General features: G+C 59.2%; 2 protein-coding genes across 5 annotated transcripts in view; one reads left to right on the forward strand and one right to left on the reverse strand.

Moving 5' to 3' along the window:
• Nucleotides 1–15371, forward strand: LLGL1 (LLGL scribble cell polarity complex component 1). Its single transcript, XM_017854193.1, has 23 exons — nucleotides 1–5; nucleotides 286–501; nucleotides 2992–3073; nucleotides 3169–3299; nucleotides 4302–4460; nucleotides 4536–4698; nucleotides 4792–4927; nucleotides 5168–5222; nucleotides 5358–5512; nucleotides 5608–5831; nucleotides 5987–6054; nucleotides 7794–7947; nucleotides 8022–8126; nucleotides 8674–8966; nucleotides 9256–9403; nucleotides 9645–9798; nucleotides 11771–12066; nucleotides 12629–12893; nucleotides 13063–13177; nucleotides 13343–13455; nucleotides 13688–13808; nucleotides 13922–13998; nucleotides 14748–15371. Exons 1-22 carry the CDS (start codon nucleotides 1–3, stop codon nucleotides 13995–13997), a joined length of 3234 nt encoding a protein of 1077 aa, XP_017709682.1. The 3' UTR covers nucleotide 13998; nucleotides 14748–15371.
• FLII (FLII actin remodeling protein) overlaps nucleotides 15316–27064 on the reverse strand; it is a 14308-nt gene continuing 2559 nt past the window's right edge. Inside the window, exons 4-30 of one of the 4 annotated variants that reach the window (XM_017854197.1) lie at nucleotides 25895–25975; nucleotides 25480–25565; nucleotides 25231–25392; nucleotides 24789–24892; nucleotides 24271–24446; nucleotides 24028–24185; nucleotides 23191–23275; nucleotides 22722–22869; nucleotides 22404–22540; nucleotides 21989–22201; nucleotides 21549–21728; nucleotides 19823–19905; nucleotides 19624–19698; nucleotides 19289–19372; nucleotides 19039–19210; nucleotides 18414–18518; nucleotides 18142–18333; nucleotides 17654–17842; nucleotides 17423–17562; nucleotides 17101–17338; nucleotides 16815–16969; nucleotides 16668–16728; nucleotides 16434–16562; nucleotides 16240–16346; nucleotides 16051–16156; nucleotides 15854–15919; nucleotides 15316–15772 (exon numbers count right to left, since the gene is read on the reverse strand). In XM_017854197.1, the coding sequence (XP_017709686.1) occupies nucleotides 15638–15772; nucleotides 15854–15919; nucleotides 16051–16156; nucleotides 16240–16346; nucleotides 16434–16562; nucleotides 16668–16728; nucleotides 16815–16969; nucleotides 17101–17338; nucleotides 17423–17562; nucleotides 17654–17842; nucleotides 18142–18333; nucleotides 18414–18518; nucleotides 19039–19210; nucleotides 19289–19372; nucleotides 19624–19698; nucleotides 19823–19905; nucleotides 21549–21728; nucleotides 21989–22201; nucleotides 22404–22540; nucleotides 22722–22869; nucleotides 23191–23275; nucleotides 24028–24185; nucleotides 24271–24446; nucleotides 24789–24892; nucleotides 25231–25392; nucleotides 25480–25565; nucleotides 25895–25975 (3567 nt within the window). In that variant the 3' untranslated portion in view covers nucleotides 15316–15637. Of the gene's footprint in view, nucleotides 15920–16050; nucleotides 16157–16239; nucleotides 16347–16433; nucleotides 16563–16667; nucleotides 16729–16814; nucleotides 16970–17100; nucleotides 17339–17422; nucleotides 17563–17653; nucleotides 17843–18141; nucleotides 18334–18413; nucleotides 18519–19038; nucleotides 19211–19288; nucleotides 19373–19623; nucleotides 19699–19822; nucleotides 19906–21548; nucleotides 21729–21988; nucleotides 22202–22403; nucleotides 22541–22721; nucleotides 22870–23190; nucleotides 23276–24027; nucleotides 24186–24270; nucleotides 24447–24788; nucleotides 24893–25230; nucleotides 25393–25479; nucleotides 25566–25894; nucleotides 25976–27064 lie in introns of all 4 variants that reach the window. The other 3 variants (XM_017854198.1, XM_017854196.1, XM_017854195.1) reach the window with 3 other exon arrangements.

A 27064-nucleotide genomic window follows, 5' to 3' on the forward strand; every position in this document is an offset into this window, starting at 1 on the left:
ATGGGGTGCGGAGCCCTTCACGGAGCAAGTGGGGCCTCGTCAGTGCCTGCATCTCTGTGAACCTTGCTTCACCTGTTTGTTGCTGGAGCCTCCATGCAGTGGGGTCCACATGAGCCCGTGTGCATTGAGGGGCACGGGGGCTTGGCAAGGGGTGGGCCTCTGTGGGCCATGCACGTGGTAGAGTCATGGCGGAGCCTAGGGGTTTAGCCACCTCCCCACCAACTGGAGGCATGACAACCCATTTCACAGTTGAGGGTGCTAAGGCACAGAGCAAGTAGACCTGCCTCCTACCCACAGTGTGTCAGCTGCAGACCCTGGAGGCTGCCTTGGGGTGGGCCTCAGGGTGGGCCACGGCAGAGGTGCCTGGGAGTGCTTACCCCCAGCAGCCCTCCCCTTCTCACAGACGGTGGAGCATGGCTTTCCCAATCAGCCCAGCGCCCTGGCCTTCGACCCCGAACTTCGCATCATGGCCATTGGCACCAGGTCTGGGGCTGTCAAGATGTATCCTTTGCAGGCTAGGTGTTCAGGTCTGTTCAGGACCACCTGCCTGTAGTTCCTGTGTTCTGGGGTCCCGGTCTTGGCAGCGTCCAGCTCGAGAGTAGAACAGAGGTGCTCTGCTGGGCAGTAGTGGGGATTTCTGTGGGCGCTACAGTAAGTGCTGGGATCTTGGTGGAGGTTGGCGTGGCTTCTGTACCTGAGACGACTGTGCAGAGATGATGGGGTCCTTTTGCTGAGAGACGGGTGGTCAATTTGCAGTAGCACAGCTGTCCCTTGCTACATGTCAGCCAGCCAGTTACCTAGGCGACCCCGCCATCGTCCCAGCAACTCTGGGGAGGCCAGGCAGGGGGGCTGGGCTGTGATACCAGTGGAGGGTGGCAGGTGGGCTGGGGCCCTGGTGAGCCAATGCACACACGTGTAAATGTGAAGACACATGTGTTCAGCCAAGGGGGCTGGGGGCAGTGCCAGGCTCAGCATGGTGAGTGCAGCACGGCCCCCACCTGGATCCTGGCTGCTGCACAATGGGCTGTGTGAGCCACACAAAGCGGGCATTTTCCCTGCAGGCCCGGGGTGGGGGTGGGGGGCAGTCCGGCAGCTCAGTGTCTCCTTGCTGGCCCTGGAGAGTCCCACCCCAACTGCTCTTGGGGAAGCCGAGGTGCCAGGGTCTGGCTGATGGCGACTTGGTGAGGGGTGCTGACCCCTACCCCTCCTGTGTGGCCCTCTGAGTTTCAGTATCCTGGTTTCGGACATCAGTTCCCAGAAAATGTGTCAATGCCGGGAAAGGGGAGGGTGTGGGATGGGGGTCTCCTCACCCCAGGGCTGGGGGCACTGGCCAGGCAGGGGTAAGAGTCTGAGCCTGTGGTTTGTGAGCTCTTTGCCTACTCTGGGGAGTGTGGATGGGCTGAGATGTCCCCTTCTCTCCCATGGCCCCAGCAGCACCTGTGGGTGAGTAGGGCAGTACTCTGGGCCCGACATGCCCCACTGCCTGGCCTGCTGCTCCCACTCCTGTGGGTGCTGCGCTGCCGTCCGCACATGTATTCCTGCAGCCTTCAGGTGTCCCTCCTGTGTTGGAGTCTCCTATGCTCTTGTCCTCAGGCTCAAAAAGAACCTGAAGTGCAGATGAGGAGACTGAGCCTCAGAAAGGAGGCTGGAGCCCGGGGTCCTCTTCCCTTCTTCCCCTGACCACCACTGCCTGGAGCCTCTCGGGTTGGGAAACTGAGGCTGGAGAGGGCCAGCCCTGGTCACTAGAAGCTGCCCCTCCCCCTGCCAGACCAGCCCCATCTCCTTGACGACCCTGGTTCCCGCCCAGCTGCTCCTGTCCCCTCTTTTGTCCCTTCTTCAGAGTTTCTCGCCAGGCTCCTGTAGGGAATCCCAGCTCAAGCTCCAGGCAACGGCTCCTGTGTTGTCACCGGGGCAACGTTGCTGTCTCCTCCCTGCACCCTCTGTCCTGGGGCCCTTTCAGGCCCTGCTGTCCACCATCAGCCCTGGAGTTGCCGGGACTGAGGCACTGACACTGGGCACTTCAAGCAGGTCACCCACCCCCTCCGAGTCTCTGTGTGCTCATCTGTTAAATGGGCAGGCTGGGGTCTCTCCTCCCTCAAGGTGGCAGTTGTTGGCTGCCTGCCTTGGAGGGAGGTGGGTTTTTTGTTGTTGTTGTTGTGTTTCTGAGACGGAGTCTCACTCTTTGTCGCCCAGGCTGGAGTGCAGTGGCACAATTTCGGCTCACTGCAGCCTTTGCCTCCTGGGGTCAAGCAATTCTCTGCCTCAGCCTCCCAAATAGCTGGGATTACAGGCACCTGCCAACATGCCCGGCTAATTTTTGCATTTTGAATAGAGACAAGGTTTCACCCCGCCTGTTTCACCATCTTGGCCAGGGTGGTCCTCAACTCCTGACCTTGTGATCCACCCGCCTCGGCCTCCCAAAGTGCTGGGATTACAGGAGTGAGCCACTGCGCCCGGCGGAGGTGGGTTTTCTTACCCATGGCTGAAGTTTGGCCTGAAGCTATGGGAAAAGGCAGTCTGGACTCTCTTGCTCCCTGGCTTTCTTGTCCAGGCCTTGCACCTCTGGCCTGCCTGATCCCATCTGGCAAGGCGCAGCTCCCAGAGCCCATAGAAACGTGGGGCTGAAGTGGAGCGGAGCCCCAGCCTCTCGCTAGGCTGAGGCCAAGCCTGCTGGGTGTGTTTATTCTCACTGGATCTGCAACAGCCCTGTAAGGTGGGCGTCACTGGCCCAGTTTACAGGAAGTGAAGGTCCTATAGCAGCACCCGACTTGCAGGAGTGAGTGGAGCCTGCACACTGATCTTGGGGATACTGTAGGGGTGAAGGGTGGGAGCTTTAGGGAGGGGGCCTCCGTTCTTCAGGGAGGCCTCCTGGATGGGCAGGCCCATGCCGGGGTCCACTGGAATAGTCCGGGTTAAGGAGGAGCCTTGGGTGTCTCCCTCGCCGTGGTTTGCTGGTCCATACCTGTTTCCACCTTGACCTGCCACCCTCAGCTATGGTGCACCTGGCGTGGAGTTCACAGGCCTGCACCGGGATGCAGCCACCGTCACACAGGTGCACTTCTTGCCCGGCCAGGTGAGCCTCTGCTTCCCACTGACCAGCTCCCTGTGGCCCCCATATCTACTCACCCCCCTAGGCCAGACTAGTTTTCTTCTCTGCTCACACACCAGGGCCGCCTCCTGACCCTGCTTGATGACAGCAGCCTGCATCTCTGGGAGATTGTCCACCATAATGGCTGTGCCCACCTGGAAGAGGCACTCAGCTTCCAGCTGCCCAGCCGGCCCGGCTTTGATGGTGCCAGGTACTAGAGAACTTGGCTGGGGCCAGCCACTGGGCAGGGAGGATCTGGGGGAGTCTGTGGGAACCTGCTGTGCAAAGGCAGCATGGAGACAAGCAGCTGCCAGTGGGGGCTGTGGTTCAGGGCAGGATGCTTTGAGCTGGGCCTGGGTCCCAGGCTGCGGCTATTGGACCCTGCTTTACTGAGGTGTACTCTGTTAACTTTTCAGGTTAAATGGGAGGTTTGGGTTGAGTCCAATATGAGCAGGTAATTAACATTGTGAGCAGCAGGAGGTACATGCATTATATGCCAAACTCCTAGGACCTGAGGCCTGGCACTATACTTACTGCAATGATGGGAGTGTCTAGGGGTTTGGGGCAGGGCCTAAGCCAGTTAGTAACAGCGAGGGTTCCCTGGCCCCTTCAGTTGTGGGTGGGTGACAGGCCTTTCTGTGCACAGGTGAAAGGGCAGGGTTGAGGGCGAGGAGGGTCCCACGGGCTGTGCTTGGTAAGGTTCTGGCAGCATGCCCAAGCTGGGTGAGAGTATGCGGAGTCTCTCCCCCCAGCCCTGCCTGAAATAGCTGGAAAAGGGGAGTCCTAACCCAGGGATGGATTCCTGATGCCTCCCAGCTTCTGCAGATGAGGGTATCTGGGGCCCTCTTGTGAAGTCAGGAGATGTCTGAGGGCTGGCAGCGGGATTCCTAGGAGGGACTCAGCGGGGAGATCCTGGTCCTGGCTTGGGCAATGCTGTGGTTCCTGCTGTCCTCTCCTGGTGGGTGGGAGGAGCTGGGAGCCCAGTCTGCAAGACCTGGGGAACCTATTTTTATCTATCTCCCTGCTGACATCCTCATGAATAATTGAGTGGGCTGATTATGACGCAGTGTCTTCCTGGGGTGGCTCTGTAAGTAGGCCCTAGTGAGTGCTGTGGGGCCAGTAATGAGTTATCAGCAGTGGCCCAGCTCCTCACACCCCACCTCAGCAGGTGGATGGGCTTGCACCCTCACTCCCTTTCCCTTGTTCCCTGCAGTGCTCCGCTCAGCCTTATCCGAGTCACAGTGGTCCTGCTGGTGGCTGCTGGCGACATAGCAGCCCTGGGCACTGAGGGCAGCAGTGTCTTCTTCCTGGATGTTACTACCCTGACCCTGCTCGAGGGGCAGACGCTTGCCCCAGGCGAGGTTCTGCGCAGGTGAGAGGCCGGTGGGCTTCCCAGCACACACTGTGTGCCCAGGGGTTCTACTGGCTCACCTGCCTTTCTCCACAGCGTGCCAGATGACTACCGCTGTGGGAAGGCACTGGGCCCCGTGGAGTCACTCCAGGGACACCTGCGGGACCCCACGAAGATTCTCATTGGCTACAGCCGGGGCCTGCTGGTCATCTGGAACCAGGCCTCGCAGTGTGTGGACCACGTCTTCCTGGGGAACCAGGTATGTGGGTGAGGCCTGTGTCCCCTCAGCCTGGGCCCCTTGTGCATGCCCACCACGGCTCATGCCTGCCTGCCTGCCCCTGCCTGCCCACAGCAGCTGGAGAGCCTATGCTGGGGGCGTGATAGCAGCACTGTGGTCAGCTCACACAGTGATGGCAGCTACGCTGTCTGGTCTGTGGATGCCGGCAGCTCCCCAACGCTGCAGCCCACGGTAGCCACCACACCTTACGGTGAGTGCTGGGGAGGCCTTAGCCAGAGGGTGGTGATGGGAGGGGGCACCACTGAGCCAAGCCAAACTGGCTGAGGAGTGACTCCCCTGAGGGGGTGGTCTGGTGGCAGTGTGCCTCCCGCCGACTTCCCGGGGAGGCAGGAGGCAGCTGCAAGGTAGAGAGCAGTGGAGGGCAGAAGAGGAATGGCAGAATTGCTAAGAACCACCAGCGAGTCTGGTCTGACGCTGTCCCACCCCTCAGGCCCCTTTCCCTGCAAGGCCATTAACAAGATTCTGTGGCGGACCTGTGAGTCTGGGTAGGTCAGGGGAGCGGGTGTCCGACATGAGCCGGGTCTGGCTAGGGGGCTGGAAGGGTGGGCTCTTCCTGGGTTGCACAGTATGTGCTCAGGACCCAAGTGGTTCATGGCTCACACAACTCTCTATGCACACAGGGGCCACTTTATCATCTTCAGCGGTGGCATGCCCCGTGCCAGCTATGGTGACCGCCACTGTGTAAGTGTGCTTCGAGCCGAGACATTGGTGACGCTGGACTTCACCTCCCGCATCATCGACTTCTTCACAGTGCACAGCACGCAGCCTGAGGATGGTGTGTGCCCTGCCATACCCTACCCTTTCCCAGCCCCACCTGGCGCCCTCTGCCACCTATGACTGTGCTCACCCCATACCCGCTCTGTCCAACAGAATTTGATGACCCCCAGGCCCTGGCTGTGCTGCTGGAAGAGGAGCTGGTGGTGCTGGACCTGCAGACTCCTGGCTGGCCAGCTGTGCCTGCCCCATACCTGGCCCCACTGCACTCATCTGCAATCACTTGCTCGGCCCACGTGGCCAATGTGCCCACCAAGCTGTGGGCCCGCATTGTGAGCGCTGGCGAGCAGCAGAGCCCCCAGCCTGTCTCCAGTGCCTTGGTGTGTGCGGGGATCAGGGGGGTCTTACAGGGTGGAGTCTTGAGGAGGGTGAGAGTGTTTCACTTCTAAGCCTGGAGAATGTGCCATGCTCAGGGTGAAAGGGAGAAGATGTTTGTCCTAACCTTGTACACACATCTCTGCCACCCCCCTCCCAGAGCTGGCCCATCACTGGGGGCCGAAACCTGGCCCAGGAGCCATCGCAGCGAGGGTTGCTGCTGACCGGGTAGGTGTGCGTGCTTATGTGGGTGAGTGGGCTCCTTGCTGTTGGGGGAGAACCCATCCTGGGCCTGGTGGGTGCAGAGGTACCAGGAGACTCAGGCCTGGCCCCTGGTGGGACCAGGTAGTTCCTCCTCGCCCAAGGTGGATTGGAATGAAACCTCTCTGGACCTTGGTTCAAGGTGCTGCCCTGATCTGCCTTTTGGCCTGGAACTGAGCTCTACCAAACCCCAGGGCTCCACCCGCCCAGCCTGCCTGCCCTGGGACTGGAAAATCTGGGCTGGCCCACGCTGAGCTGCCCAGGGAAGGTGCCAGAGAGCCCAGCCTGGGCCTGGCGGGCGCTGACGTGCCCGGTGACTCAGGCCTTAAATTCCTGCCCTGCCCCCACTCCCACCTGTGCTGGGACCCTCAGGCCTCTGACTCCGGTGTGCCCTTCCCTGCTGAAGAGCTTGCTGTGGCTTTCAGGGCTGCCGGAGTGAGTCTTAACCACCCCACAGTCACACACCTCTCACACCCGCCCCACAGTCACACACCTCTCGCTCACCCCAGTCACACACCTCTCACACCTGCCCCACAGTCACCTCTCACACCTGCCCCACAGTCACACACCTCTCATACCCACCCCAGTCACACACCTCACGCTCACCCCACAGTCACACACCTCTCACACCTGCCCTACACACACCTCTCATACCCACCCCAGTCACACACCTCTTATACCCGCCCCACAGTCATACACCTCACCCGCCCCCCAGTCACACACCTCACAACCACCCCACAGTCACACACCTCTCACACCCGCCCCACAGTCACACACCTCACGCTCACCCCAGTCACACACCTCTCACACCTGCCCCACAGTCACCTCTCACACCTGCCCCACAGTCACACACCTCTCATACCCACCCCAGTCACACACCTCACGCTCACCCCACAGTCACACACCTCTCACACCTGCCCTACACACACCTCTCATACCCACCCCAGTCACACACCTCTCATACCCGCCCCACAGTCATACACCTCACGCCTGCCCCACAGTCACACACCTCACACCCACCCCACAGTCACACACCTCTCACACCTGCCCTACACACACCTCTCATACCCACCCCAGTCACACACCTCTCACACCCACCCCACAGTCACACACCTCTCACAACCATCCCACAGTCCCTCTCCTCTCACCCCCTGCCTCTGGGCTTTCACCACTGCCCGGGGCCCTGCTTGGGCTCTGCAGCTGTGTCCCAAGGCTGCGCCATAGATTTGTCTACTCCTTCCCCTGCCCCCTCCCTGCTTCCTCCCGGCCTCTGCAGTCTTCCTGCTCCTCCACCTACGTGATTGCCTCGGGCCCCAGGCAGCTCCTCCCCTGGGATGCCCCATGCTCTGTTCTGTGACTGCCTTGCTGTTGATCACCTTTGATGGCTGCTGCAGTGCAGGCAGAACCCCGTAGTCCTCTGTTCTCTACATGTCCCCTTGGCCACCTGTTAATCAGGGTGGTCATTTCCACCCTGTGGTTTAAAGGGCCCAGGTGCGTGTGGTGCATGTGGCCTGGCATATAGCAGGTGCATGGTGCGCCTGTGCTGTATACAGTAGGTGCCTATTGTTTTTTGTAACAATAAGATTCTGGTCAGTGTTTGGCACGTGCAGTAGGTGCTTAGTGAGTGGTCATCAGATGAGTGAATGGAGGGGTGTGCAGGCCTCCCGGGAACCCAGGGGTAGCCCTGACATCTGCCCTCCCTGCAGCCATGAGGATGGCACCGTGAGGTTCTGGGATGCCTCGGGTGTGGCGCTGCGGCCGCTCTATAAGCTGAGCACAGCTGGCCTCTTCCAGACGGACTGTGAGCACGCTGACAGCCTGGCGCAGGCTGCCGAGGATGACTGGCCACCCTTCCGCAAGGTAGGCCCCTCCCCTGGCCCTGATGAGCTGGTCCCAACTCTGCCTGGACTCATTACTCCTTCCCATCCCTCTAGGTGGGCTGCTTCGATCCCTACAGTGACGATCCCCGGCTTGGCGTGCAGAAGGTTGCTCTCTGCAAGTATACAGCCCAGATGGTGGTGGCTGGCACTGCAGGCCAGGTAGGGCTGGGTGTCCCCTGGGTTGGAGATGTCAGGGAGGGCTTTCTGGAAGAGATGGGTCTGAACTGGAGGGTCTGGTGGAGAGGGAGATGGACTGGCACAGGCAAAAGCCAAGGTGGGAATAGGGCTCTGGGTGGGGCTGGCTGGGGTGAGGACAGATGGAAGTGCGCCTGTCGCTGGGGAACCACAGTGTTGAGGAGGGGCAGGAACTCATGTCAGTGCTGTGCTCCGGCACTCACGCTACATACAGGAGGGGCTCAATGTGTCCTTATTGCTAAATGGGAGATAAAGGCTCAGGGTAAGGGTGAACATTTGCCCTTAGAGGGCAGGGACTAGTGTGTCTTGGTCACCACTGTGTTCCTTGTGCTCAGCGAGGGCCTTGGTATACAGTAGGCATTCAGTGAGTGCTTATTTAGCTGATGAACTGAAGACAGTCCTAGAACCACCTTGGTGGTGGCTGGGGCTGCTTCAGAGGCTACAGGCTGAGTGGGGCCCAGGGCGGCCCCTCCCCTGTGCTGATGCTCACCCTGCCTGGCTGCGGGCTCAGGTGCTGGTACTGGAGCTCAGTGATGTGCCGGTGGAGCAGGCAGTCAGCGTGGCCATCATAGACCTCCTCCAGGATCGCGAGGGCTTCACGTGGAAGGGCCACGAGCGGCTGAGCCCACGCACGGGACCGCTGCCCTGGCCTGCTGGCTTCCAGCCCCGTGTCCTGGTGCAGTGCCTGCCGCCAGCTGCTGTCACCGCTGTCACACTCCACACCGAGTGGAGCCTCGTGGCCTTTGGCACCAGTCATGGCTTTGGCCTCTTCGACTACCAGCGCAAGAGCCCTGTGCTGGCCAGGTGTGTGGTGTGGGGCGGCTGGGCAGCTGGAGCCCCAGCGAGATGGGGTCTGGGCTTCTGTTTCCACCTCTCGTGTTTGGTGTGGCAAAGGCCCCACTAACCTCCATTGCCCCATAAGAAATAACCTGGCAGCTCCAAGGAGATTCTCAGCACCAGCAGCAGCTAGGTCCACAGGACTGCGCCAGAGGGGCTGTGACTCCCTGACCTGGGTGCCTCCACAGGCCAGCAGGAGTGTGGTGGCTGCTCCAGGAGGCTGCTCTGTAGCACAGCTGGACCCTGTCTTCCCCAGGTGCACTCTTCACCCCAACGACTCCCTGGCCATGGAGGGGCCGCTCTCCCGGGTGAAGTCTCTGAAGAAGTCACTGCGCCAGTCTTTCCGGCGCATTCGTAAGAGCCGTGTCTCGGGCAAGAAGCGGGCTGCTAATGCCAGCAGCAAGGTGAGCTGGGGGGTGCTGCATGGGAGCTGTGCCTGTGTCCTGTGCCTTGGCCTGGCCCTAGCCTGGGACCCCTGGGGCCTGCTTAGCTCAGTGCTCCTCCCTCGGCAGCCCCTGGGCCCTCCAGAGGGATGGGTGAGCTGAGCTGGGTGGTGGAGAAATGGTAACAGAACATACGGCGCAAAGCAGGATGCAAGCCGCTGGGGTGCTAGGGAGATGGTGTTCAGGAGCCCCTGCCCGGCAGTTGCAGGAAGCCAATGCACAGCTGGCCGAGCAGGCCTGCCCCCACGACGTGGAGATGACGCCCGTGCAGCGCCGCATTGAGCCCCGCTCTGCCGATGACTCCCTATCAGGCGTCGTGCGTTGCCTATACTTTGCCGACACATTCCTTCGAGATGGTAAGGCAGGGGCAGAGAAGGGGCAAGGGTTGGGGAGGCTGGCCTCAGTTGGCCACGTGGGAGATGGGTGGTGGGACTGCACCTTCCAGGTTTGAAAGTTTTACTGAATGTGGCTGGGCACAGTGGCTCACGACTGTAATCCCAGCACTTTGGGAGGCCGAGGTGGGTGGATCACCTGAGGTCAGGAGTTTGAGACCAGCCTGGCCAACATGGTGAAACCTCGTCTCTACTAAAAATACAAAAATTAGCCAGGTGTGGTGGCGGGCACCTGTAATCCCAGCTACTTGGGAGGCTGAGGCAGGAGAATTGCTTGAATGTGGGAGGCGGAGGTTGCAGTGAGCTGAGATCGTGCCACTGCACTCCAGCCTGGGCAACAGAGTGAGACCCTCTCAGAAAAAAACCCTTACCATCCAGCTCCCCCAGCGGGACTGCTGGGTCACCCCCCTGTCTCCCTTGGGGAGCTGGATGGTAAGGGATTTTTGAGTGAACTGGGTGGGCCTCTCAGATCTGAGCCAGGAGAAGGGAGGTTGAGGCCTGGTGGATGACAGTGAGGGGCACCAGCCAGTGCCCAGGTCCCAGGGCGGGCATATGTGTGGGCAGCTGCCCAGCCACTTGGCTGGAGTGGAGCAGGTGAGGGTCGAGGAGTGTGGCCCAGGGAGGTACTGCTGCTGGCCAGAGGCTGAGGCCTGGCTTTGATTCTCGGTGGCCTGGGAGCTCTGGGAAGGTCCTGGGTTTGTCGATTGAGTCACTGATTGATTTTGAACTTGTACAATGGGAGAATTTCAAACATACACAAAAATAGAGAGGTGGAAAGTTGTCCCACATATCTCACATGCCTGCCACCAGCCGTGTGCGCCTTGCGGAGTCTGCCCACCTCCTCCCCCACACTCTTTGCTGGTTTTTTGCTGGGGTATTTTAAACGAAAACCCAGACACAAGCACTTCAGCGTGTTCCTGACAGATGTCACTGACAGTCACTGCTCACATCATGTCCTGTAGAACCGATGTGAATTCCTGAGTGTCATCTGCTTGGTCTACAAGCTCAGCTTTCTGATGCCATTTATTTGTTGAGAGTCTTTGTGCAGTGGATTTTCCCACTGTCTGGATGTGGCGGGTGCAGCTGGAGGTGGGGAGTTCTTTGGCTTTTTGTTTTTTTCTGACTGCAAAGACCCAGAGGAGGACAGCCTGGGCTTTTTTACTTGTTCCACTGTCCTGAGAAGGCTGACAGGTTCATGTTCATGGCTGGCTGGGGCTCCTGTTGGGCATGTTTTGAGTTGCGCAGACACTTACCGCCTCAGGATCCATCGGGTCATCAGAGCAGGTGGTGAGTCTGCTCTTGCTTCTGCTGGGCTGGGATCCGATTCTCCACTAAAGCTTGTCCCCCAGAGGTTCAGTTCACACAGGCAGAGCAGGGTCGATGGATGGGCATCCTAGGTGTCCCCAGGCTTGGCAGCTTCCTCTGGCTGCCACATAGGGAACACACTGAAGACGAAGGGGGTGAAGCAGGGCTGAGACAAGGCGCACCTGTTGACAGGACTAGCAAGGGGATGCGGGGGTGGAGAGAGGAGTGGGGGTCTTCTGGGGCTTGGGGCCTGAGTGACGCTAGGATGGAGCTGCGTTTACTGAGATGGGGGCTGAGGGTGCAGTGGGATGGGGCGGGAGGGCCCAGGGTCTGGTTTGGGTGCCCACCGGCATCCTGTGCAGATGCGCTACAACTGTTCGGGCCTCTGTAGGAGGGCTACATCCTGGGCTCTGACTGCAGTCAGCAGTGTAGAGCTGGGGTCTCAGGCCTTGAGACTGGAGGTCACCAGGGAGGCATGGGACAGGAGGGAACCAGCCCTGAGTCCCAGGGTGTCATAGTTAGGAAGCAGGGGTACAAGAGAGGCAGGGCGGGACCTGCAGTCTATGGGGAGACCACAGGGGAGATGCCTGGCCCACAGGGAGCTCCCTCTTCATGCACTTGTTTTCTGCAGGGGCCCACCATGGGCCCACCATGTGGGCTGGCACCAACTCAGGCTCCGTGTTCGCCTATGCGCTGGAGGTGCCGGCAGCAGCAGTGGGTGGTGAGAAGCGGCCTGAGCAAGCGGTGGAAGCCGTGCTGGGCAAGGAGGTGCAGCTGATGCACCGGGCACCTGTAGTGGCCATTGCCGTGTTGGACGGGCGTGGCCGCCCACTGCCCGAGCCCTACGAGGCCTCACGGGACCTGGCGCAGGCACCTGACATGCAGGGTGGTCACGCTGTGCTCATCGCGTCTGAGGAGCAGTTCAAGGTGAGCCACTGTAGTCTGGGGGGGACTCCCCTCCAGGCCCCAACCTCATGGACACCACTGGACCCTCTAGAACCCCTTCCTGCCTGTATCCCCCGCTGTTGGGACCCTAATTCCCTTGCACCCCAGAAAACACCCCCAGTCAGCAGAGAACTCCTACTGAAGAACCCTGATACCCCCTCAGCCTGCTCAGTTCCCCTGGGAGGGCAGGAATCTAGTCCTATCTCACTGTGCCCTACAAGGCTCCTGTACCCTGCCAGACCCGATTCCAGTCCCCAGGGGCTCTGCCTCGAAAGAACTCTAGGTTTGGTGGGGATACCAGTCTCATAATCTTGGCACTCTGTGATTGATTTTGTCACAGATCGAGAGAGGGCCTGGGAGGTTTCTGGAGTACAGTGTGAAGTCTGGAGTTTAGTGGGGCAGTCAGGTGTACAGGCAGGGGAGGCCACGTGGCAGTGCAGCTGGGCTTTGTGGTGGGAGCTGGTGGGTCAGCAGCTATGAGGGTGAGAGGCCCTGGGGATGAGGACAGGGCCAGGCTATGTGCTCACCAGCCACCTGCTGTCAGGTGTTCACACTGCCCAAGGTGAGCGCGAAGACCAAGTTCAAACTGACGGCCCATGAGGGCTGTCGTGTGCGCAAGGTGGCACTGGCCACGTTTGCCAGTGTGGCCTGCGAGGACTATGCTGAGACCTGCCTGGCCTGCCTCACCAACCTGGGTGACGTCCACGTCTTCTCGGTGCCTGGCCTGCGGCCCCAGGTGCACTACTCCTGCATCCGGAAGGAGGACATCAGCGGCATTGCTTCGTGTGTCTTCACGCGCCATGGCCAGGGTGAGACGGGGCAGAGGCCGAGGAGGCCTTCCTCAGGCGAGCGAGCTGAGCGGGACCAGTACTGCCTGGGAGCAGGAAGGGCACTCCGGGTGGGCACTGGCCCAGGCCACGGAGGAGCTGTGGTTGGTGGCATCTCCTAACTGCACTCCTCATTCTTCTGTTCACCCAGGCTTTTACCTGATATCCCCGTCAGAATTTGAACGCTTCTCCCTAAGTGCCCGGAACATCACAGAGCCACTCTGCTCTCTGGACATTAACTGGCCCCGTGATGCCACCCAGGCCAGGTGGGTGGAGGGGCAGCCCCTAGCCTGGGGGACCTGTGACCAGGGCCAGGTCTCATCCCACCCCCGAGATTGCCTTCCCTGGGCGCGGGAGTGGGAGGGCAAGGATCTAGGGTGCCAGCCTCGAGTCATCCACCTGTGGTCCCCATCATGGCCTCATCTCTGCAGTTACAGGCTCCGAGAGTCACCCAAGCTGAGCCAGGCTAACGGGACTCCAAGCATCCTCCTGGCCCCACAGAGCCTTGATGGAAGCCCTGATCCAGCCCACAGCAAGGGACCTGGTGAGGGGGGCATGAAAGGGGTCCAGACCCTGGCCCCACAGTGCCCTGGGGGAGGGAGTCAGGACTCACATAGCTCAGGGATCGGGCAGGCTTCTGTAGGAGATGGGTGGTTGTGTGCTCATTGGTGCCACCCCTCACCATGGGCTGGCTGCCTTTGGGTCTGTGTCCCCAGGTCCCCAGGTGCAGAGGGTGCTAAGGGTCCTGGTAAGGGCTGATCACTTGCTCCCTGCAGACACCCCAGAGCCACCCGAGGCTGCACTCTCACCCATGTCCATCGACTCAGCCACCAGTGCTGACACCACGCTGGACACGACAGGGGACGTCACGGTGGAAGATGTGAAGGATTTTCTGGGGTGAGGCTGGTGGGCAGGTCCACAGGAGGGGCTGCCCTGTCCCCTAGGCCTCCTCCCCAGGGCTGCCAGGGGCTTCCCCGCCCCAACTCCTGAGCACCATCCCCATCTTGCAGCTCCTCTGAGTCGGAGAGGAACCTGAGGAACCTGGCAGAAGACGAGGCCCATGCCTGTGCCATCCTAATCAAATGAGGTGCTGCAGGGGTGGGGCCCTGGTCCTCACCACTGGCAACGTCCACCCCCTTCAGCCCCTGCCTGGGTACCACTTGGCCCTGCTCTACCACCTGGGACCGTGGCAGGCCCCTTGTGATGGTGGCACTCTGAAACCTGGCTGCCTTCCATGGAGTGCCTCAATTGGGGCTCACCCAGACACCAATGTCATGGCTGGGTATTGGAAAAGCAGGGCCAGCCCCTCAGCCCTTGCATGTGGCAGGTGGTGGTTAGGACAAGACCAGATTAAACCACTTAGAGGTGGCAGTAGTTTGGAGCTTGGGAGCTGGTTTGGCCAGTCTGTTTCATAGATGAGATCACTGAGGTGCATGAGGTCAGGTCTCATCAGTTGTGCCCAGCAAGTGGCTGACTTACCCTGCCCGAGTCTGTGTGGATCCTCACCTAGATCTGGGGCCCATAGATCTGCCCAGTGCATTTGCTGCCTCGTGCTCCCAGCCACCTGACTGGGCCATAGCCTCACCCTGCACAGGACATGGACACCTCCCAGCTCTTTGGTGCCCCTCCCTGGCCTCAGTGGGGCATATGTGGCCTGGTGCTTGGATACCCACCTGGAGACTCAGCAACCCCATCTCAGGCGGTTACTGAAGGGCCCTGCCTGCCCTGCAGAGGAGACAGTGGCAGCACCTGTGTGGTCCGGCCACTGTGGCAATTCATCTGTCCTCTTTGGCCCTCCCTCACCTTCTGCTGATACCTCTTCTTTCCCTCTCCCAGGAAGGCCAGAACTATCCCGACCTCCACCTGCCCTGCTCGGAGCTGGAGTGCTGGATCCCTGGCACCTACCTGGCCCATTAACATAGACCCACGCCTGCTAACCTGTAGGTTCCGCTGGGACCTGCTGTCCTGTCCTGCCTGACCCTGGGGCCTGGAGCAGCACCACCCCAGGGTGTGGGCCTGGGACGTGGGTCAGAACTGAGCCCTCCTGCAGGCATTTGGCTGCCCTGGGGGACCAATGCCTAGGGAAGAGGACAGGTGGGGCCCAGCACCTTGTGCCACCTCCCGCTCCACACACCGTCCTTCCCCCTCACTTTGCAAAGAGTATTTTTCTAGCGCCTGGGCTGGACAGTTGTTCCTAAAACTATTTTGGTACCTGCTCCTGGGCCAGTCCCCAGCCTGTCATGAGTGTGTGTGTCTGAGTGTGGATGTGACTGGGAGCTTGCTGGGCATCCACAGCTGGGGCCTAGTCAGGTGTGTGTGTTGTTGGGGTAGGCGGGCCCAAGATGAGTTTTCCTGTAGATTGTACCTTGGGGTTTTTTCTGTTATTTTGTTAAAATTAGTGCCATTTTAATATTAAAAATACTGATTTTTAATATTGAAAATAAAAGCATTTAATATCTCTTAAAGGGCAGCCACATCTGCTTTATCCCTGGCAGAGAAGTGAGGGGTTTCACACATGTGCTCACACTGTGGAGGGAGTCGGATTTCCCAGACCCCTGAGGGCATCTGTCAGGGTCATCCCCATTGGTGCTGCTTGAGGTTACTGGGGACTGTGGCACTGGACGTGGCTGGAGCAGGCGTTGTCACCTCAGTACATTCTTTGCTAGCAGACAGTGGATGAGGCTCCTTCCTCTTCCTCACCAAGCCTGGGGCTGTGCCAGCCTGTCTTAGGCCAGGGTCTTGCGGAAGGCACTCCAGGCATGGAAGCAGCGGGTAAAAGCGTGCTGTTCGTTGCCCTTGCGGACCAGGCGCAGCCGGCGCGGCCGCTCACGTTCCTTGGACCGCATGTGCTGAATATACACCTGGCAAGGGGACAGTGAGCCTTGGGTGATGACCCCGCCCTGCCCACAGGCCCACCTCGGCCCTCCCTCCACCCAGCTTACCTGGCAGGCCTTTAGGCTCAGCTTGATCTCCACCTGGCTAGTCTGGGTCCCCACCCACATGTAGACCTGTGGGGGCAGCAGAGGAGATACGGTCGCATGGGTGCCTGGGAACACCCCCTTGCTCCTGGCTCCAAAATTCCCATTTATAAGTCTACGGGTGCCTCCTCAGAAGGGCAGGGCCAGTGGCAACGTCGCACCTCTTGGCCGTTGTCTAGCAACATGATGTCATCATCTGCCAGGTCATCTTGACAAAAATCGGAGCATTTCTCAGTCACTGCAAAGTAGCCCTTCTCGTTGGAGCACCTGGGAATCAAGGGTCAAGGTGACGCCAGAGGTCATAAGCAGCAGTGCCAGGACCGAGGGGAGGGTCAGGGCCCTGGCCTCACCGGAAGAGCCGTGTGTGCTTCATGTACTCGGCATCGTCATCATAGGGCTTCTGTGCCCCAATGCCCACCCAGAAGAAGTTCTCAGGCTCCTCGCCTTCGTTGATAACCTGTGGGAAAGGCCAGTCCAGCCCAGGGCCCCTGCCTGCCCTGGCTCCCCTGTGTGTGCCCGCCTGCCTGCCCGCCTGCTTCCTGACCTGCTTGCTGTAGAAGGTGTCAAACATGGTGTTCAGGATGTCTTCTGCCAACTTGGCTTCGTCAGGGTCTGATGCCCGGCCCACCCAGGCATACACGATGCCCTGGTTGTCCTCACTCTCAAAGGGAACCTGGGGAATGTGCAGGGGTGGGGGTGGGTGTGTTTGCAGCTGACTTAGCCCCCAAACACCCCACCCCTTGGTCCACGGAGTCCTGGCTCACCCCCACAACCCCACCTTGAGGATGAAGCAGAACTCGGAGTTGAGAAGGCTGGAGTCAGTGTTGATCTGGATGCACCTGTGGAAGGGATGAGGGCATCAGCAAGGAGTCTGGCCTGGCTCCCTGACCCCTGCTCGCCACTGTATCCTCCCCCAGCCAGGCACCGGGTGCAGAGGGCGCTGCCGTTGGTGCGGATCTGGTAGAGGCTGGGCTGCTGGGCGCCCTGCGCCGCCTTCCTCTTGCCCCGGTGGATGATGAACTTCCTCTTGAAATGGGACAGAAACTTGGGGTTCTCCTGCTGCTGCGTCATGCGTACCACCTGGGGATGTGGAAGTGTTAGGGGCAGCTCCCTGGACCCCCACCTTCCCCTTGGGAGCCTAACCTTCGCTGGGTCTGGGCCCCACCACAGCCCTCCGCCTGGCCTCGGGCTCGCGGGGCTGCCAGGCACACCTCCAGCTTCCCAGGGAAGAGGCTCTCGAACTTCTTCTGCAGGCTGAAGGTGAAGGTGAGCCAGCCCATGTTGGAGGCTTCCCGGCCCTGCCAGAAGTACACAATGCACTGGAAGTCCTCCTCTGGCTGCTTCTCCTCTGCCTCAGCTGTTGCCTCCTCGCCTTCTTTGCCCTCGGCCTTCTCCTCCTCCTTGTCTTCCTTCTTTTCCTCCTCCTCATACTCCACGGGCACCCAGTACCTGCCGGGTTGGAGGGTTGTGAGCAGGGGCTCCAGCCCCCAGCACTAGGGGAGGGACCTAGGGAAGGGAGTGCTGAGGTGGTACCTGCAGAGGAAGACGTAGCAGTCCTGCGTATAGAAGTGGCCAAACTCCTCTTCCGGCAGCCGTGCAAACTTCTTGCCCTCCAGCACGAAACCCTCCATGCCGTCTAGGTCTTCGTTCCACTCCTCCATCAGCTGCTCCGCCTGCAGGCGGCAGAGACCCGCCCCGCGGCAGGTCTGAGTGCGCTGTGCGCATAGGGCCCGCCCTAGGCCCGCCCCCTGGCCCCGCCCCCACCTCCGCCAGCGACATGGGCGGCTGCCGCGGCAGGAAGAGCGCAGTGAGGTCAGCCTTCATCTGGTCTTTCTTCTCGGCGTCGCGTTTCACCTTCCCCGAGAGACCCGGGCTCTGCAGCACGGCCTCCGCGTTGCGCGTGTAGTCCACTGTCAACACGTCGTCCCAATTCTTGAACTTGGCCTTGAACACCTGCCAGGGAGGCCATCAACCATGAGGGGTGCGGCATGGTTAAGGTTAGGGTTGGAGGAAGTAGCCCGAGGCTTGAGGCGGGACCCAAGGGAGATCTAAGGCGGGGCTTGGGAGGCGGGGCCTCGGACACGGAGGTAGGAATAGGAGTGGCAGCTTGCAGAGGGGGCGGGGTCTGGGCAGTCAGCAAAGAGGAGGTGGGTTTGGGCCCAGCTCTGTAGGGAGACAGTGGAACCACAGGAGTCAGGGCATGTCAGGGTGCAAAGGATCCTGGAGAGGGGCCTCCGAAGCAGCAAGCGCACCTGCGCCTCGGTGCCCTCGAGGCTGCGGCTGACCGTGGCATGGCGTGGCCGGTGCAGCATCCCGCACAGCTCCTGACCCAGCTTGAGGGCAGCAGCGCGCACCAGGCGCGGGGACTTGCGGCCGAGCCAGATGAACACGTCGGACCAACAGTCCAGAATGTACACGCAGCGTGTGTCCAGCAGACTCTGCAGCTGCAGACCGGGAGCCTGGAGGTCAAAGCCCAGCCGACAGGGAGGGATCCGGCCCGGCGCCCTCCTCCTGCATCTCTTACCAGCCGCATTCTTGGCATCAGCTCCACCTTGGGACGCTGCTTATGTTCCACGGAGAGCTTGTAGTTGATCTGCGGCAGCTCCAGGTAGCCCAAGCCCAGGCCCACCTGGCAGGAAGGATGAGCATGGCAGGGAAGGGGTCTGGAGACAGGAACCTCACCCACACAGCCCTCTGCTCTGGAACCAGCCCTGCCCTGCAGCGTGGCTCACTGACTGCTCCCGTTTTCCCCTCCCCGTCAAGGTCTTTTTAGGGCTATCCTTTCAGAAGGGCTATTAAATGGTGTTTTCCCTGCCTGCCCTCTCCAGGCCCTTCATGTCATTTCTAATTCTCTAACTTGTCCCTTTCCTGTTCACAACAATCTGGTTAATTGAGCCAAGGTTCCCAGCCCTGGCACTAGGTGCTTCTGTCTCCCCTCTGGCCCCACCATCCTGGAAAGACTCAGTCAGGCTACTTCTCGAAAGCAGCCTCCGGACCTTTGCTCATACTGTTCCTTGTCCAGAAGGTGGCACTCTCTCCCTACCAAAGTCGAGATGGAGCCCACAGCCAACTACATCGGTGTGTAGCCTATTCCCCCGGTCAGCGGGTGAACTTGGGAGGCCAAGGTGGGCCTCAGCAGCAGGGCTCACCTTGTACAGCTTGGGCTGAGGCGGCCAGAAGTCATCAGGCACATGCTTCTTGATCTCAGAGGGCTCCCCACCCAGTGCCTCCCAGAACTCTGGGAGCTCCTGGCCCTGCACCAGCAGTGTGATCTCGGCCTTCCCTTTCCGCTCATTCTTGTTAATTTTCTCTGCAAAGAGCCTGAGAACAGGACGCAAAGCCATCAGCGAGGCTCGCACCCCTTTCCTTCGCACAAAAGACCCCACAGTATCCTCGTACCTGGCCTTGGTGGTGCTGCTCAGTGTGGCCTGGGCCCCCCGCCACACGTAGATGTCTAGCCCTCGGTCCAGAAGGAAAACAAACCTGGACAGAAAGGGGCAGGAAGGAGCTGTGATGGGGCATGGGGCAATGGTCACCCCATACTCCTGACCCCACCAAAAAAATCCCTCACTATGGGGTTTCTAGGTAAGCCTCAGGGATCCCCCGCCAAGCTCGTGGGCAGGAGTTAAAGGGGTTGCTAGAGGGCCTCCTCTTCTAAGAGGCCCACACCTGCCCCCACTGGTGGGGAGGAGGGTGAGGGTGAAGCACCTCCACCTCACATTGTTGGGGCTCACCTTGGGTCCAGAGAGGCCCCCTTGAGGGGCACAGGTTCCAACTTGATGTTCTTTTTCCCATACACACGATACATCCTGGGCGCAGGACAAGAGTGGCTCAGTGTAGGCACCAAGGGCCTAACTTAGCCACAACACCCTCCCCTCCACCCCTCGCCAGCAGACTCCAGGTCCATGCCCCCCACTGCCCCCATGCCCTCACCTGGTGACGTAGTGCGTGTCTTCCACAGTGTAGAAGCCACTGGCTGTTCCACCCTCAATGTAGGAGATGTCGTTGTCAAACACCTGTGTGTGTGAGGGTGTGGTTCTTCATCACTGAGCTGCTCCCTCCCCCACCAACCACTGCCTCTCGGTTGGGGTACAGAGTTGCATACAGGTGAACTGAGCTACAAATCTATGATGCCTGTAATCCCAGCACTTCAGGAGTTCGAGACCAGCCTGATCAATGTGGACAAACCTCGTCTCTACTAAAAATACATAAATTAGCCAGGCGTGGTGGCGCATGCCTATAATCCCAGCTACTCAGAAGGCTAAGGCAGAAGAACCACTTGAACCTGGGAGGTGGAGGCTGCAGTGAGCCAAGATCGGGCCTGGGCAACAAGAGCAAAACTCTGTCTTAAAAAAAAAAAAAAAAAAAAAAAAACAGATCTGGCTGGGCACAGTGGCTCATGCCTGTAATCTTAGCAGTTTGGGAGGCCAAGGCGGGTGGATCACCTAAGGTCAGGAGTTCGAGACCAGCACTACTAAAAAAATACAAAAATTAGCTAGGCATAGTGACACATGCTTGTAATCCCAGCTACTTGGGAGGCTGAGGCAAAAGAATCGTTTGAACCCTGGGGGCGGAGGTTGCGGTGAGCCAAGATTGTGCCACTGCACTCCAGCTTGGGCAACAGAGCGAGAGTCCGTCTAAGAAAAAAACATACACAGCTGGGTATGGTGGCTCATGCCTGTAATCCCAGCACTTTGGGAGGCTGAGACGGGTGGATCACGAGGTCAGGAGATCGAGACCATCCTGGCTAACATGGTGAAACCCCGTTTCTACTAAAAATGCAAAAAATTAGCTGGACGTGGTAGCAGACGCATGTTGTCCCAGCTACTCAGGAGGCTGAGGCTAGAGAATGGTGTGAATCCGGGAGGCGGAGCTTGCAGTGAGCCGAGATCGCGCCACTGCACTCCAGCCTGGGGACAGAGCAAGACTCTGTCTAAAAAAAAAAAAAAAAAAACACATCTGTGCCTATAAACATACACACATTGGGGTGTTAGGATGTATGAAAAATATGGATGCGTTCACCCACGTGTGTAAAGATGCCAGCAGCATGTTTAGATGCATGCATATCAGGGTACACAAGCAAGTGGGTTCATGGAAGAATGGAAACCTGGGTGAATATGGGTAAAAAAAATCTCAGGCAGGGGGTATTTGTACATAAACTCCATGTGTGTGTACATGCAAACATATGTCCAGGTATAACCAGCTGGTGGCTAACACTGCTCAGTAATTTATTCAAGACTGGACTCTGGTCCCACCCTTGGCCCCACCTCCTTGGCACCCAGGTGTGTCCCTGCCTCCTAATAACAGGTTTTGGCCTTGCCTCCTCACTGCTCTCGACAACACCCCTTCCAACCTACTCTCAGCTCCCGTGTCAGCCCCCTGGTCTAGCTCCCGCGCCCAGCCTTGTACCCTTACCCTTGCCCGGCTGAATTCTGCCCCATGTTCCAGAACTCTCCTTTACTGACCCAGGCTTTGGCTACCTTAGACCTCACCCTGCCGTCTGCCTTAGGTCCCGCACAGTATCGTTGATCCAGCCCCCTTTAATCCCAGCTCCCTACCTGCCCACCTGTTCTGCCTACCTTCCTTGGGCCCACTGCCCCTGCACCAGAGTTCTCTGGGTCCCCCACTCTGCCCACACCCAGTTTTATTGGGCTGGCACCTGCAGGAACTCCTCGCTCTCATCGCCCATCTCCTCCCGGACAGTGCGGCACTCGGCACCCAGGTAGTTGCGCAAGTTGACAGCGTGGATGGCAGAGCAAGCTTTCTTGTCGAGTGTGGCCTCCCCACCAATCCAGTAGTAGATCTCCCAGTTGAGAGAGCCGCTGTCATCCAGAAAGGTCTGGAAGCCAAGGCACCGTCCACATCAGCCTTCATCCTGGCTTTCCGGCAACCCCAGAAAGGCCGCTCTGAATAGCACAGGCTTCCCAGCCCCAGGGGCTTTATACTGCCCCTGGGCAGTACAAAGGTGCCTGGAGCACCTCTAGCAGCATGCCCACCTCCCACCTGGCCTCCCTGAACAAAACTCTAGAGTTGGGGACTAAGCCATCTTAGAGGAAGGCACCGGGCCACATGGCCCGTAACAGCATGCCAGGCCCTCACCTTGAGCACGATGTAGCAGTCAGCCTCGTAGAACTTGCCGTGGAAGGCTTCCTCCACTAGCACAGGCACGAAGTTCTCGATCTGCCAGATAGTCAGGCCGGGCAGCTGGCCCACGTCCTCCGTGAAGAACTCGGAGTAGTCAAGGCGTGGCTTCTCCAGGCCTTGGTCCCAGCGCCGCACCTTCCCGCCGGGGGCCCGGGCATCTGCGCTCTCCTGGGGGCAGAGTCACAGAGCATGGCTTGACTCTGTGAAGCCACTCAGGCTAGTCTTTACTTGCTACCCACACCTCAGGGACTTTGCACAGCTGTTGTCTCTGCCCAGCGCCCCCCATCCCTCTTGGCCAGGGTCAAGGCCAGGGTCAGCCTTCAGTAGAAGTTAAGGCTCCCTGCCCTGTCCCAGCCCTGGCCTGGCTTACCTCCTGCTTTTTGTTCTTCTCCTGGGCAACATCTGACATGCCTTTCAGCACCTGCTTGGCCTGGTCATCCTGGGCTGAGTCCTTGCGCCTCCGCAGCCGCATCTTGCGAGCCATAGGATCCTTGGGCCCACTCCCTGCTTAAGGGAGGGGCAAACAGCTGAGCCCTCACTGGGCCTGCTGCCCCCTTGGGCATGCGACCCACCAGGGGCCAACTCTACCCACCAGGGTTCAGAAAGCTGTACGCCACCCCATTTACATGATGTCATCTGAGGCCTGGAGAGGAGCCCCTGCTCCCAGGCCAGATCCTTCCCCACTCACCAGCTGCAGCCGCAGCCACGGTAGCAGGGGAGGCACCTGCCAGCCGCAGCTGGTTCTGCAGCGAGAAGTCGATGTTGTACCACTCAGCGGCACGGTCTGCGGGCTTGGGCGGCATGACCAGGTTGGGGTTCTCCCGCACATCCAGGACCTGCCCCGTAGGGTGAGCAGAGCTGGCACTGAGCCTGGGTCCCACCTCCCAGACACACCAATCCAGTTTCTTGCTCTTCTCTGCAGCCGCCAAGGCTGAGAGGTCAGGGACCTGGGTTCTCCTCCCACCCACCTCTGGGGCTGGTTGGGGGTTTAAATGAGACTGTGGAGTGTACTCTGGACGCAGGGAGGTGGCCCACCTTCTCCCCACGGGCACCCTGGCACTGGCCACCCCCCTCAGGAGGTCTCTGCTGGGACCCCCTTGCTCCAGGGAACACCCCTTGCTCATTTCTCTTGAGCCCTCTAAGCCAACATGCCTGACCTCGATCTCTGTCAGGAAATGGATGGCTTCTGGGAGGGTCACCAGGCGGTTCTTGTTCAGGACAAGTTTCCTCAGCTTTGGGCACCTGTGAAAACAGGGCCGGCCAGGGCCTCAGGGAGGTGATGGACAAGGGGAAGTGGGCAAGAAAACCCCTAGTCCCAGGCAGGGGAGGCAGGTAGGGTCAGAGGACCAGGCAGGGGTCTCTATTCTCTGCCTGAAGGACTTCTCCGAGCCAAGAGACCATGTTATGGGCACTGTGACCTCCAGAAGGGGAGGGAAGCAACACTGCGTTCCTACCTCATGTGGCCGTGTCCCTAACAGTGCCCTCCCAAGGGAGCTCTCAGGAGCTCAAGTTGGGAATGGCTGGCATGGGACTATGGTCTTCATCCACAAAGGTGAATTAACCGGTTCGGGTGCGGTGGCTCAAATCTGTAATCCCAGCACTTTGGGAAGCTGAGGCAGGCGGATCATTTGAGGACAGGTGTTCAAGACCAGCCTGGCCAACATGGTAAGACCCCGTCTCTACTAAAAATACAAAAATTAGCTGGGCGTGGTGGCGCACGCCTGTAATCCCAGCTACTCAGGAGGCTGAGGCAGGAGATTCGCTTGAACCCGGGGCTCGGAGGCTGCTGTGAGCCGAGATTGCACCACTACATTCTAGCCTGGGCAACAGAGAGAGACTCTTGTCTCAAAAAAAAAAAAAAAAAAAAAAAAAAAAAAAAATTTAACCCATCTTCATTTTGTCTGCCTTGCACCCGCCACAGGGTGGGCTCTGACTACGATCCTGGGGTCCTCTGTGCTGGGAGCGCCCCTGCTAGCCCCAGCCCTGCCCAGCACCTGCAGAGACTTTCAGGGATCAGCTCCAGGTTGTTGTTGGCAGCCATGAACTCCTCCAGGTTGGTGAGCTTGCCAATGCCTGAGGGTAGCCCATCAAAGTCCAGCTTGTTGGAGTTCAGGTACAGCTTCTTCAGCTTGCTCAGCTTGCAAATGGCTGACTGGAGGGGGAATGGGCAGGGGTGGGAGGTCAGGGCCAGGCTCACCGCCTCCCTCCCATCCCCCTACCGAGGGTATCTGACGCACGGGCAGTGAGGTGAGCTGATTTCGGGACAGGTTCAGAGTTTCCACGTGCACCCACTGGTCTATGCACAGGGACAGCTCTGTGATCTGGTTGCTGCTGAGGTTGAGGCGGCGCAGGCTGGGGAGGGTGTACAGACACTCAGGCACCCGCGTCAGGTCGTTGCAGGACAGGTCCACATCTGGGGTGCAGGGTGGGGTGTATCAGCTGGGGCCCATATAGCAGGTGCCAGGGCAGCCAGCCCTAGTGTGAACCCCAACTCTGCCACCTCTAAGCTGCGTGGCCTTAGGCAAATGACGACTGCTGTGCGCCCAAGTTTCTCCATTTGGACAAACTCCCTCACAAGGGCCTTGGGAGGGGTGTCTGGGCATAAAGTCAGTGTTAAGGCATCATCATAATCGCAGAAGTCACTGTAACATAACTGCAGCTTTTCCCTCTGGGCATTGGTCTGAGGAGCAGGGTCCAACCCCCTTCACCCATAAGGAAGCAAGAGGGCCCAGAGGGGCTCCTGGGGCTGCCTGACCTGCGAGGTTGCTCAGACCCTCGAGGCTGGTGGGGAGGTTACTCTGGGTGCGCTGGGTGCTCCGCAGGTGCAGGGTCTGCAGGGCGGTCATCGCTGGGAGCTGCCTGCCAGGGTGATGTGAGTGGTCAGGGCCAGGGCCCACCTAGGGGGTGTCAAGGGTGGGGCTTGGCAGGGCAGGACCAAGAGCACAGGGCCCTGAGGGTAGGTGTGAGGTCACATCTGGCTGAAGGGACAAGCCCAAGGGTGGCTGCAGGGTGTGTAAGCAGGAAGACAGGACTGAGAGGTGGACATGATACTTAGGAGGTTGGAGGCTGAGGGGTGCTGCCTGCATGGAGGGATGGCTGGGCCCAGTGGAGAAGGGCTGGGGCCCTGGGAAGTTAAGGGGCCAGGCCAGACTCCTCAGGGTGGCTTCTGCAGGAGTGCGGCCCGAGGGGGTGCCCACCGGAGCTGTGCATGCAGCAGGGGATTCCCATTGAGCACGAGCGTCTGCAGGTGCACCAGGCGGCGCATCTGCGGAGGCAGGCTCTCCAGGCGGTTCTCGCTGAGGTCCAGGTACAGCAGGTCGGTTAGGTTGATGAAGAGCTGGTTGGGGATGGTGTCGATACTACGGGTGGGGAGCAGGAGCCACCTGAGTCAGCACCGGCCACCCTTCCAAGGCCCACCTGCCCCCTGCCCCCAGCTGGTCTGGCACCTGTTATGGCTGAGGTTCAGCACCAGCATGTTCTTGGCATTCTCCAGCTCCCGCGGGCACTCTGTCAGCTGGTTGTGGCTCAAGTCCTGGGTAGAAGGGGCAAGACCCAGGTCAGGGAACTCTCCACCCTGCCAGGCTTCTGCCAAGCTTGGGGATCAGGCCAGGGCACTGAGTTGGGTGTGGGGGTAGATGAGGGGGTTTCAGGGCCAAAGGGAAACAGTCAGGGACTTGGGAGGAAGAGTGCCTGGGTTAGGGATCTGACTCCAAAAGTGACCTCAGGCAAGGTACTATCCACTCCAAGACTCAGTTTTCCCATCTGCAAAATGGGATGACAATGGCCCCAGGGACTTTTATAGTGAGTGGGGACTGAATGGTCCGGATAGCATAGGGGCTAGATGAGTGGGTAGCCACTGACCAGGACTGAGAGGTCATCTAGCTTGAAGATGTCATCGGGGACTCCGGAATTCTTCAGACAGTTGGCTCGGGCCACGATGGCCTGGGAATAAACCATAAGAGTCTATGATTCCTGGCTTCCACTCCCAGGAAGGAACAGAGAGTCTAGAGAGGGACACTTCCTCAGGGAGCTCACCAGAGGCCAGGCCTTAGGACTCTCTTACCTCTGGCCTTTCATCAAATAGCCCCACTCTCTTAGAGGGCTCTTACTAGCCTCCCAGTGAATTCCTATTCACACCTCAAAGCCCAGCTCAAATGTGCCCCAGCCCAGCATAGGGCCCTCAGAGAATCTTTTCTGTTCCAACAATTTCTCTTCTTCTTAATTCCAGAAGGTAAGATAGGGGTGAGGGCCGAGTCAGGGTTTTCAGAACACACGGAGAGAACTGGAAATCAGCATCTGGACTGAGAGGAAGTCTGCTTTCTCTCCCTAACTTAAGGCTGACACCTCCTTACACCTTACAGAGATGCAGAAAGCTTGAGCATGAGAGGGAACAGGGCCAGAGAATGGTGCTGTGACTGCAAGTGACAACGGGAGTCACCGGAGCTGCCCCACCACTTCTCCAGTCCAAATGCCTGCGTGGCACCTGCTGCTGCTTCCCGAGGTCACTGCTGCCCCTCCCAACCACTGCACTTGCAGATGAGACGCAGAAAGCAGAAGGGATTTGTACAAGGTCACATCGCCAGGAAGTGGCAAAGCCCAGCTTTGAACTCAGAGAGTCCGAGTCAGAAGCTGTGCCCTAAACATCTCCAGGGCTCTGACTTCAGATGGGAATGGCCCTTGTTGAGGCCCACAGGGTCTGGCCAAGGGCCTGATGCTCTGGGACGTTCAAGTCTTTGGGTACAAGGTACACGGTGCTCCTGGCCAAACCCTACTCAACCCCAGCTCTACCACTGCCTGGCTCTGTGACCTGGGGCAAGTAATCTGCCTTGGTGGCCAAGTTTCTCTTCCGCAACATTAGTGAAGGGTTAGAGCATATGAAAAAATCCTAACAGAATAATGGGAACATGGCCCAGCCTGTATCGGTTATTATTACCGTAGTTATTGTCCATAATGGCGGGTAAGATTTTGGATTTATCTTTTCCCCGAGGGAATTCTCTGATCCACATGGGTTACTTTACGCAGGGCACTGCT

Source organism: Rhinopithecus bieti, unplaced genomic scaffold, assembly GCF_001698545.2.
Source record: "Rhinopithecus bieti isolate Rb0 unplaced genomic scaffold, ASM169854v2 scaffold_37555, whole genome shotgun sequence".
NCBI classification, from domain to species: Eukaryota; Metazoa; Chordata; class Mammalia; order Primates; family Cercopithecidae; genus Rhinopithecus; species Rhinopithecus bieti.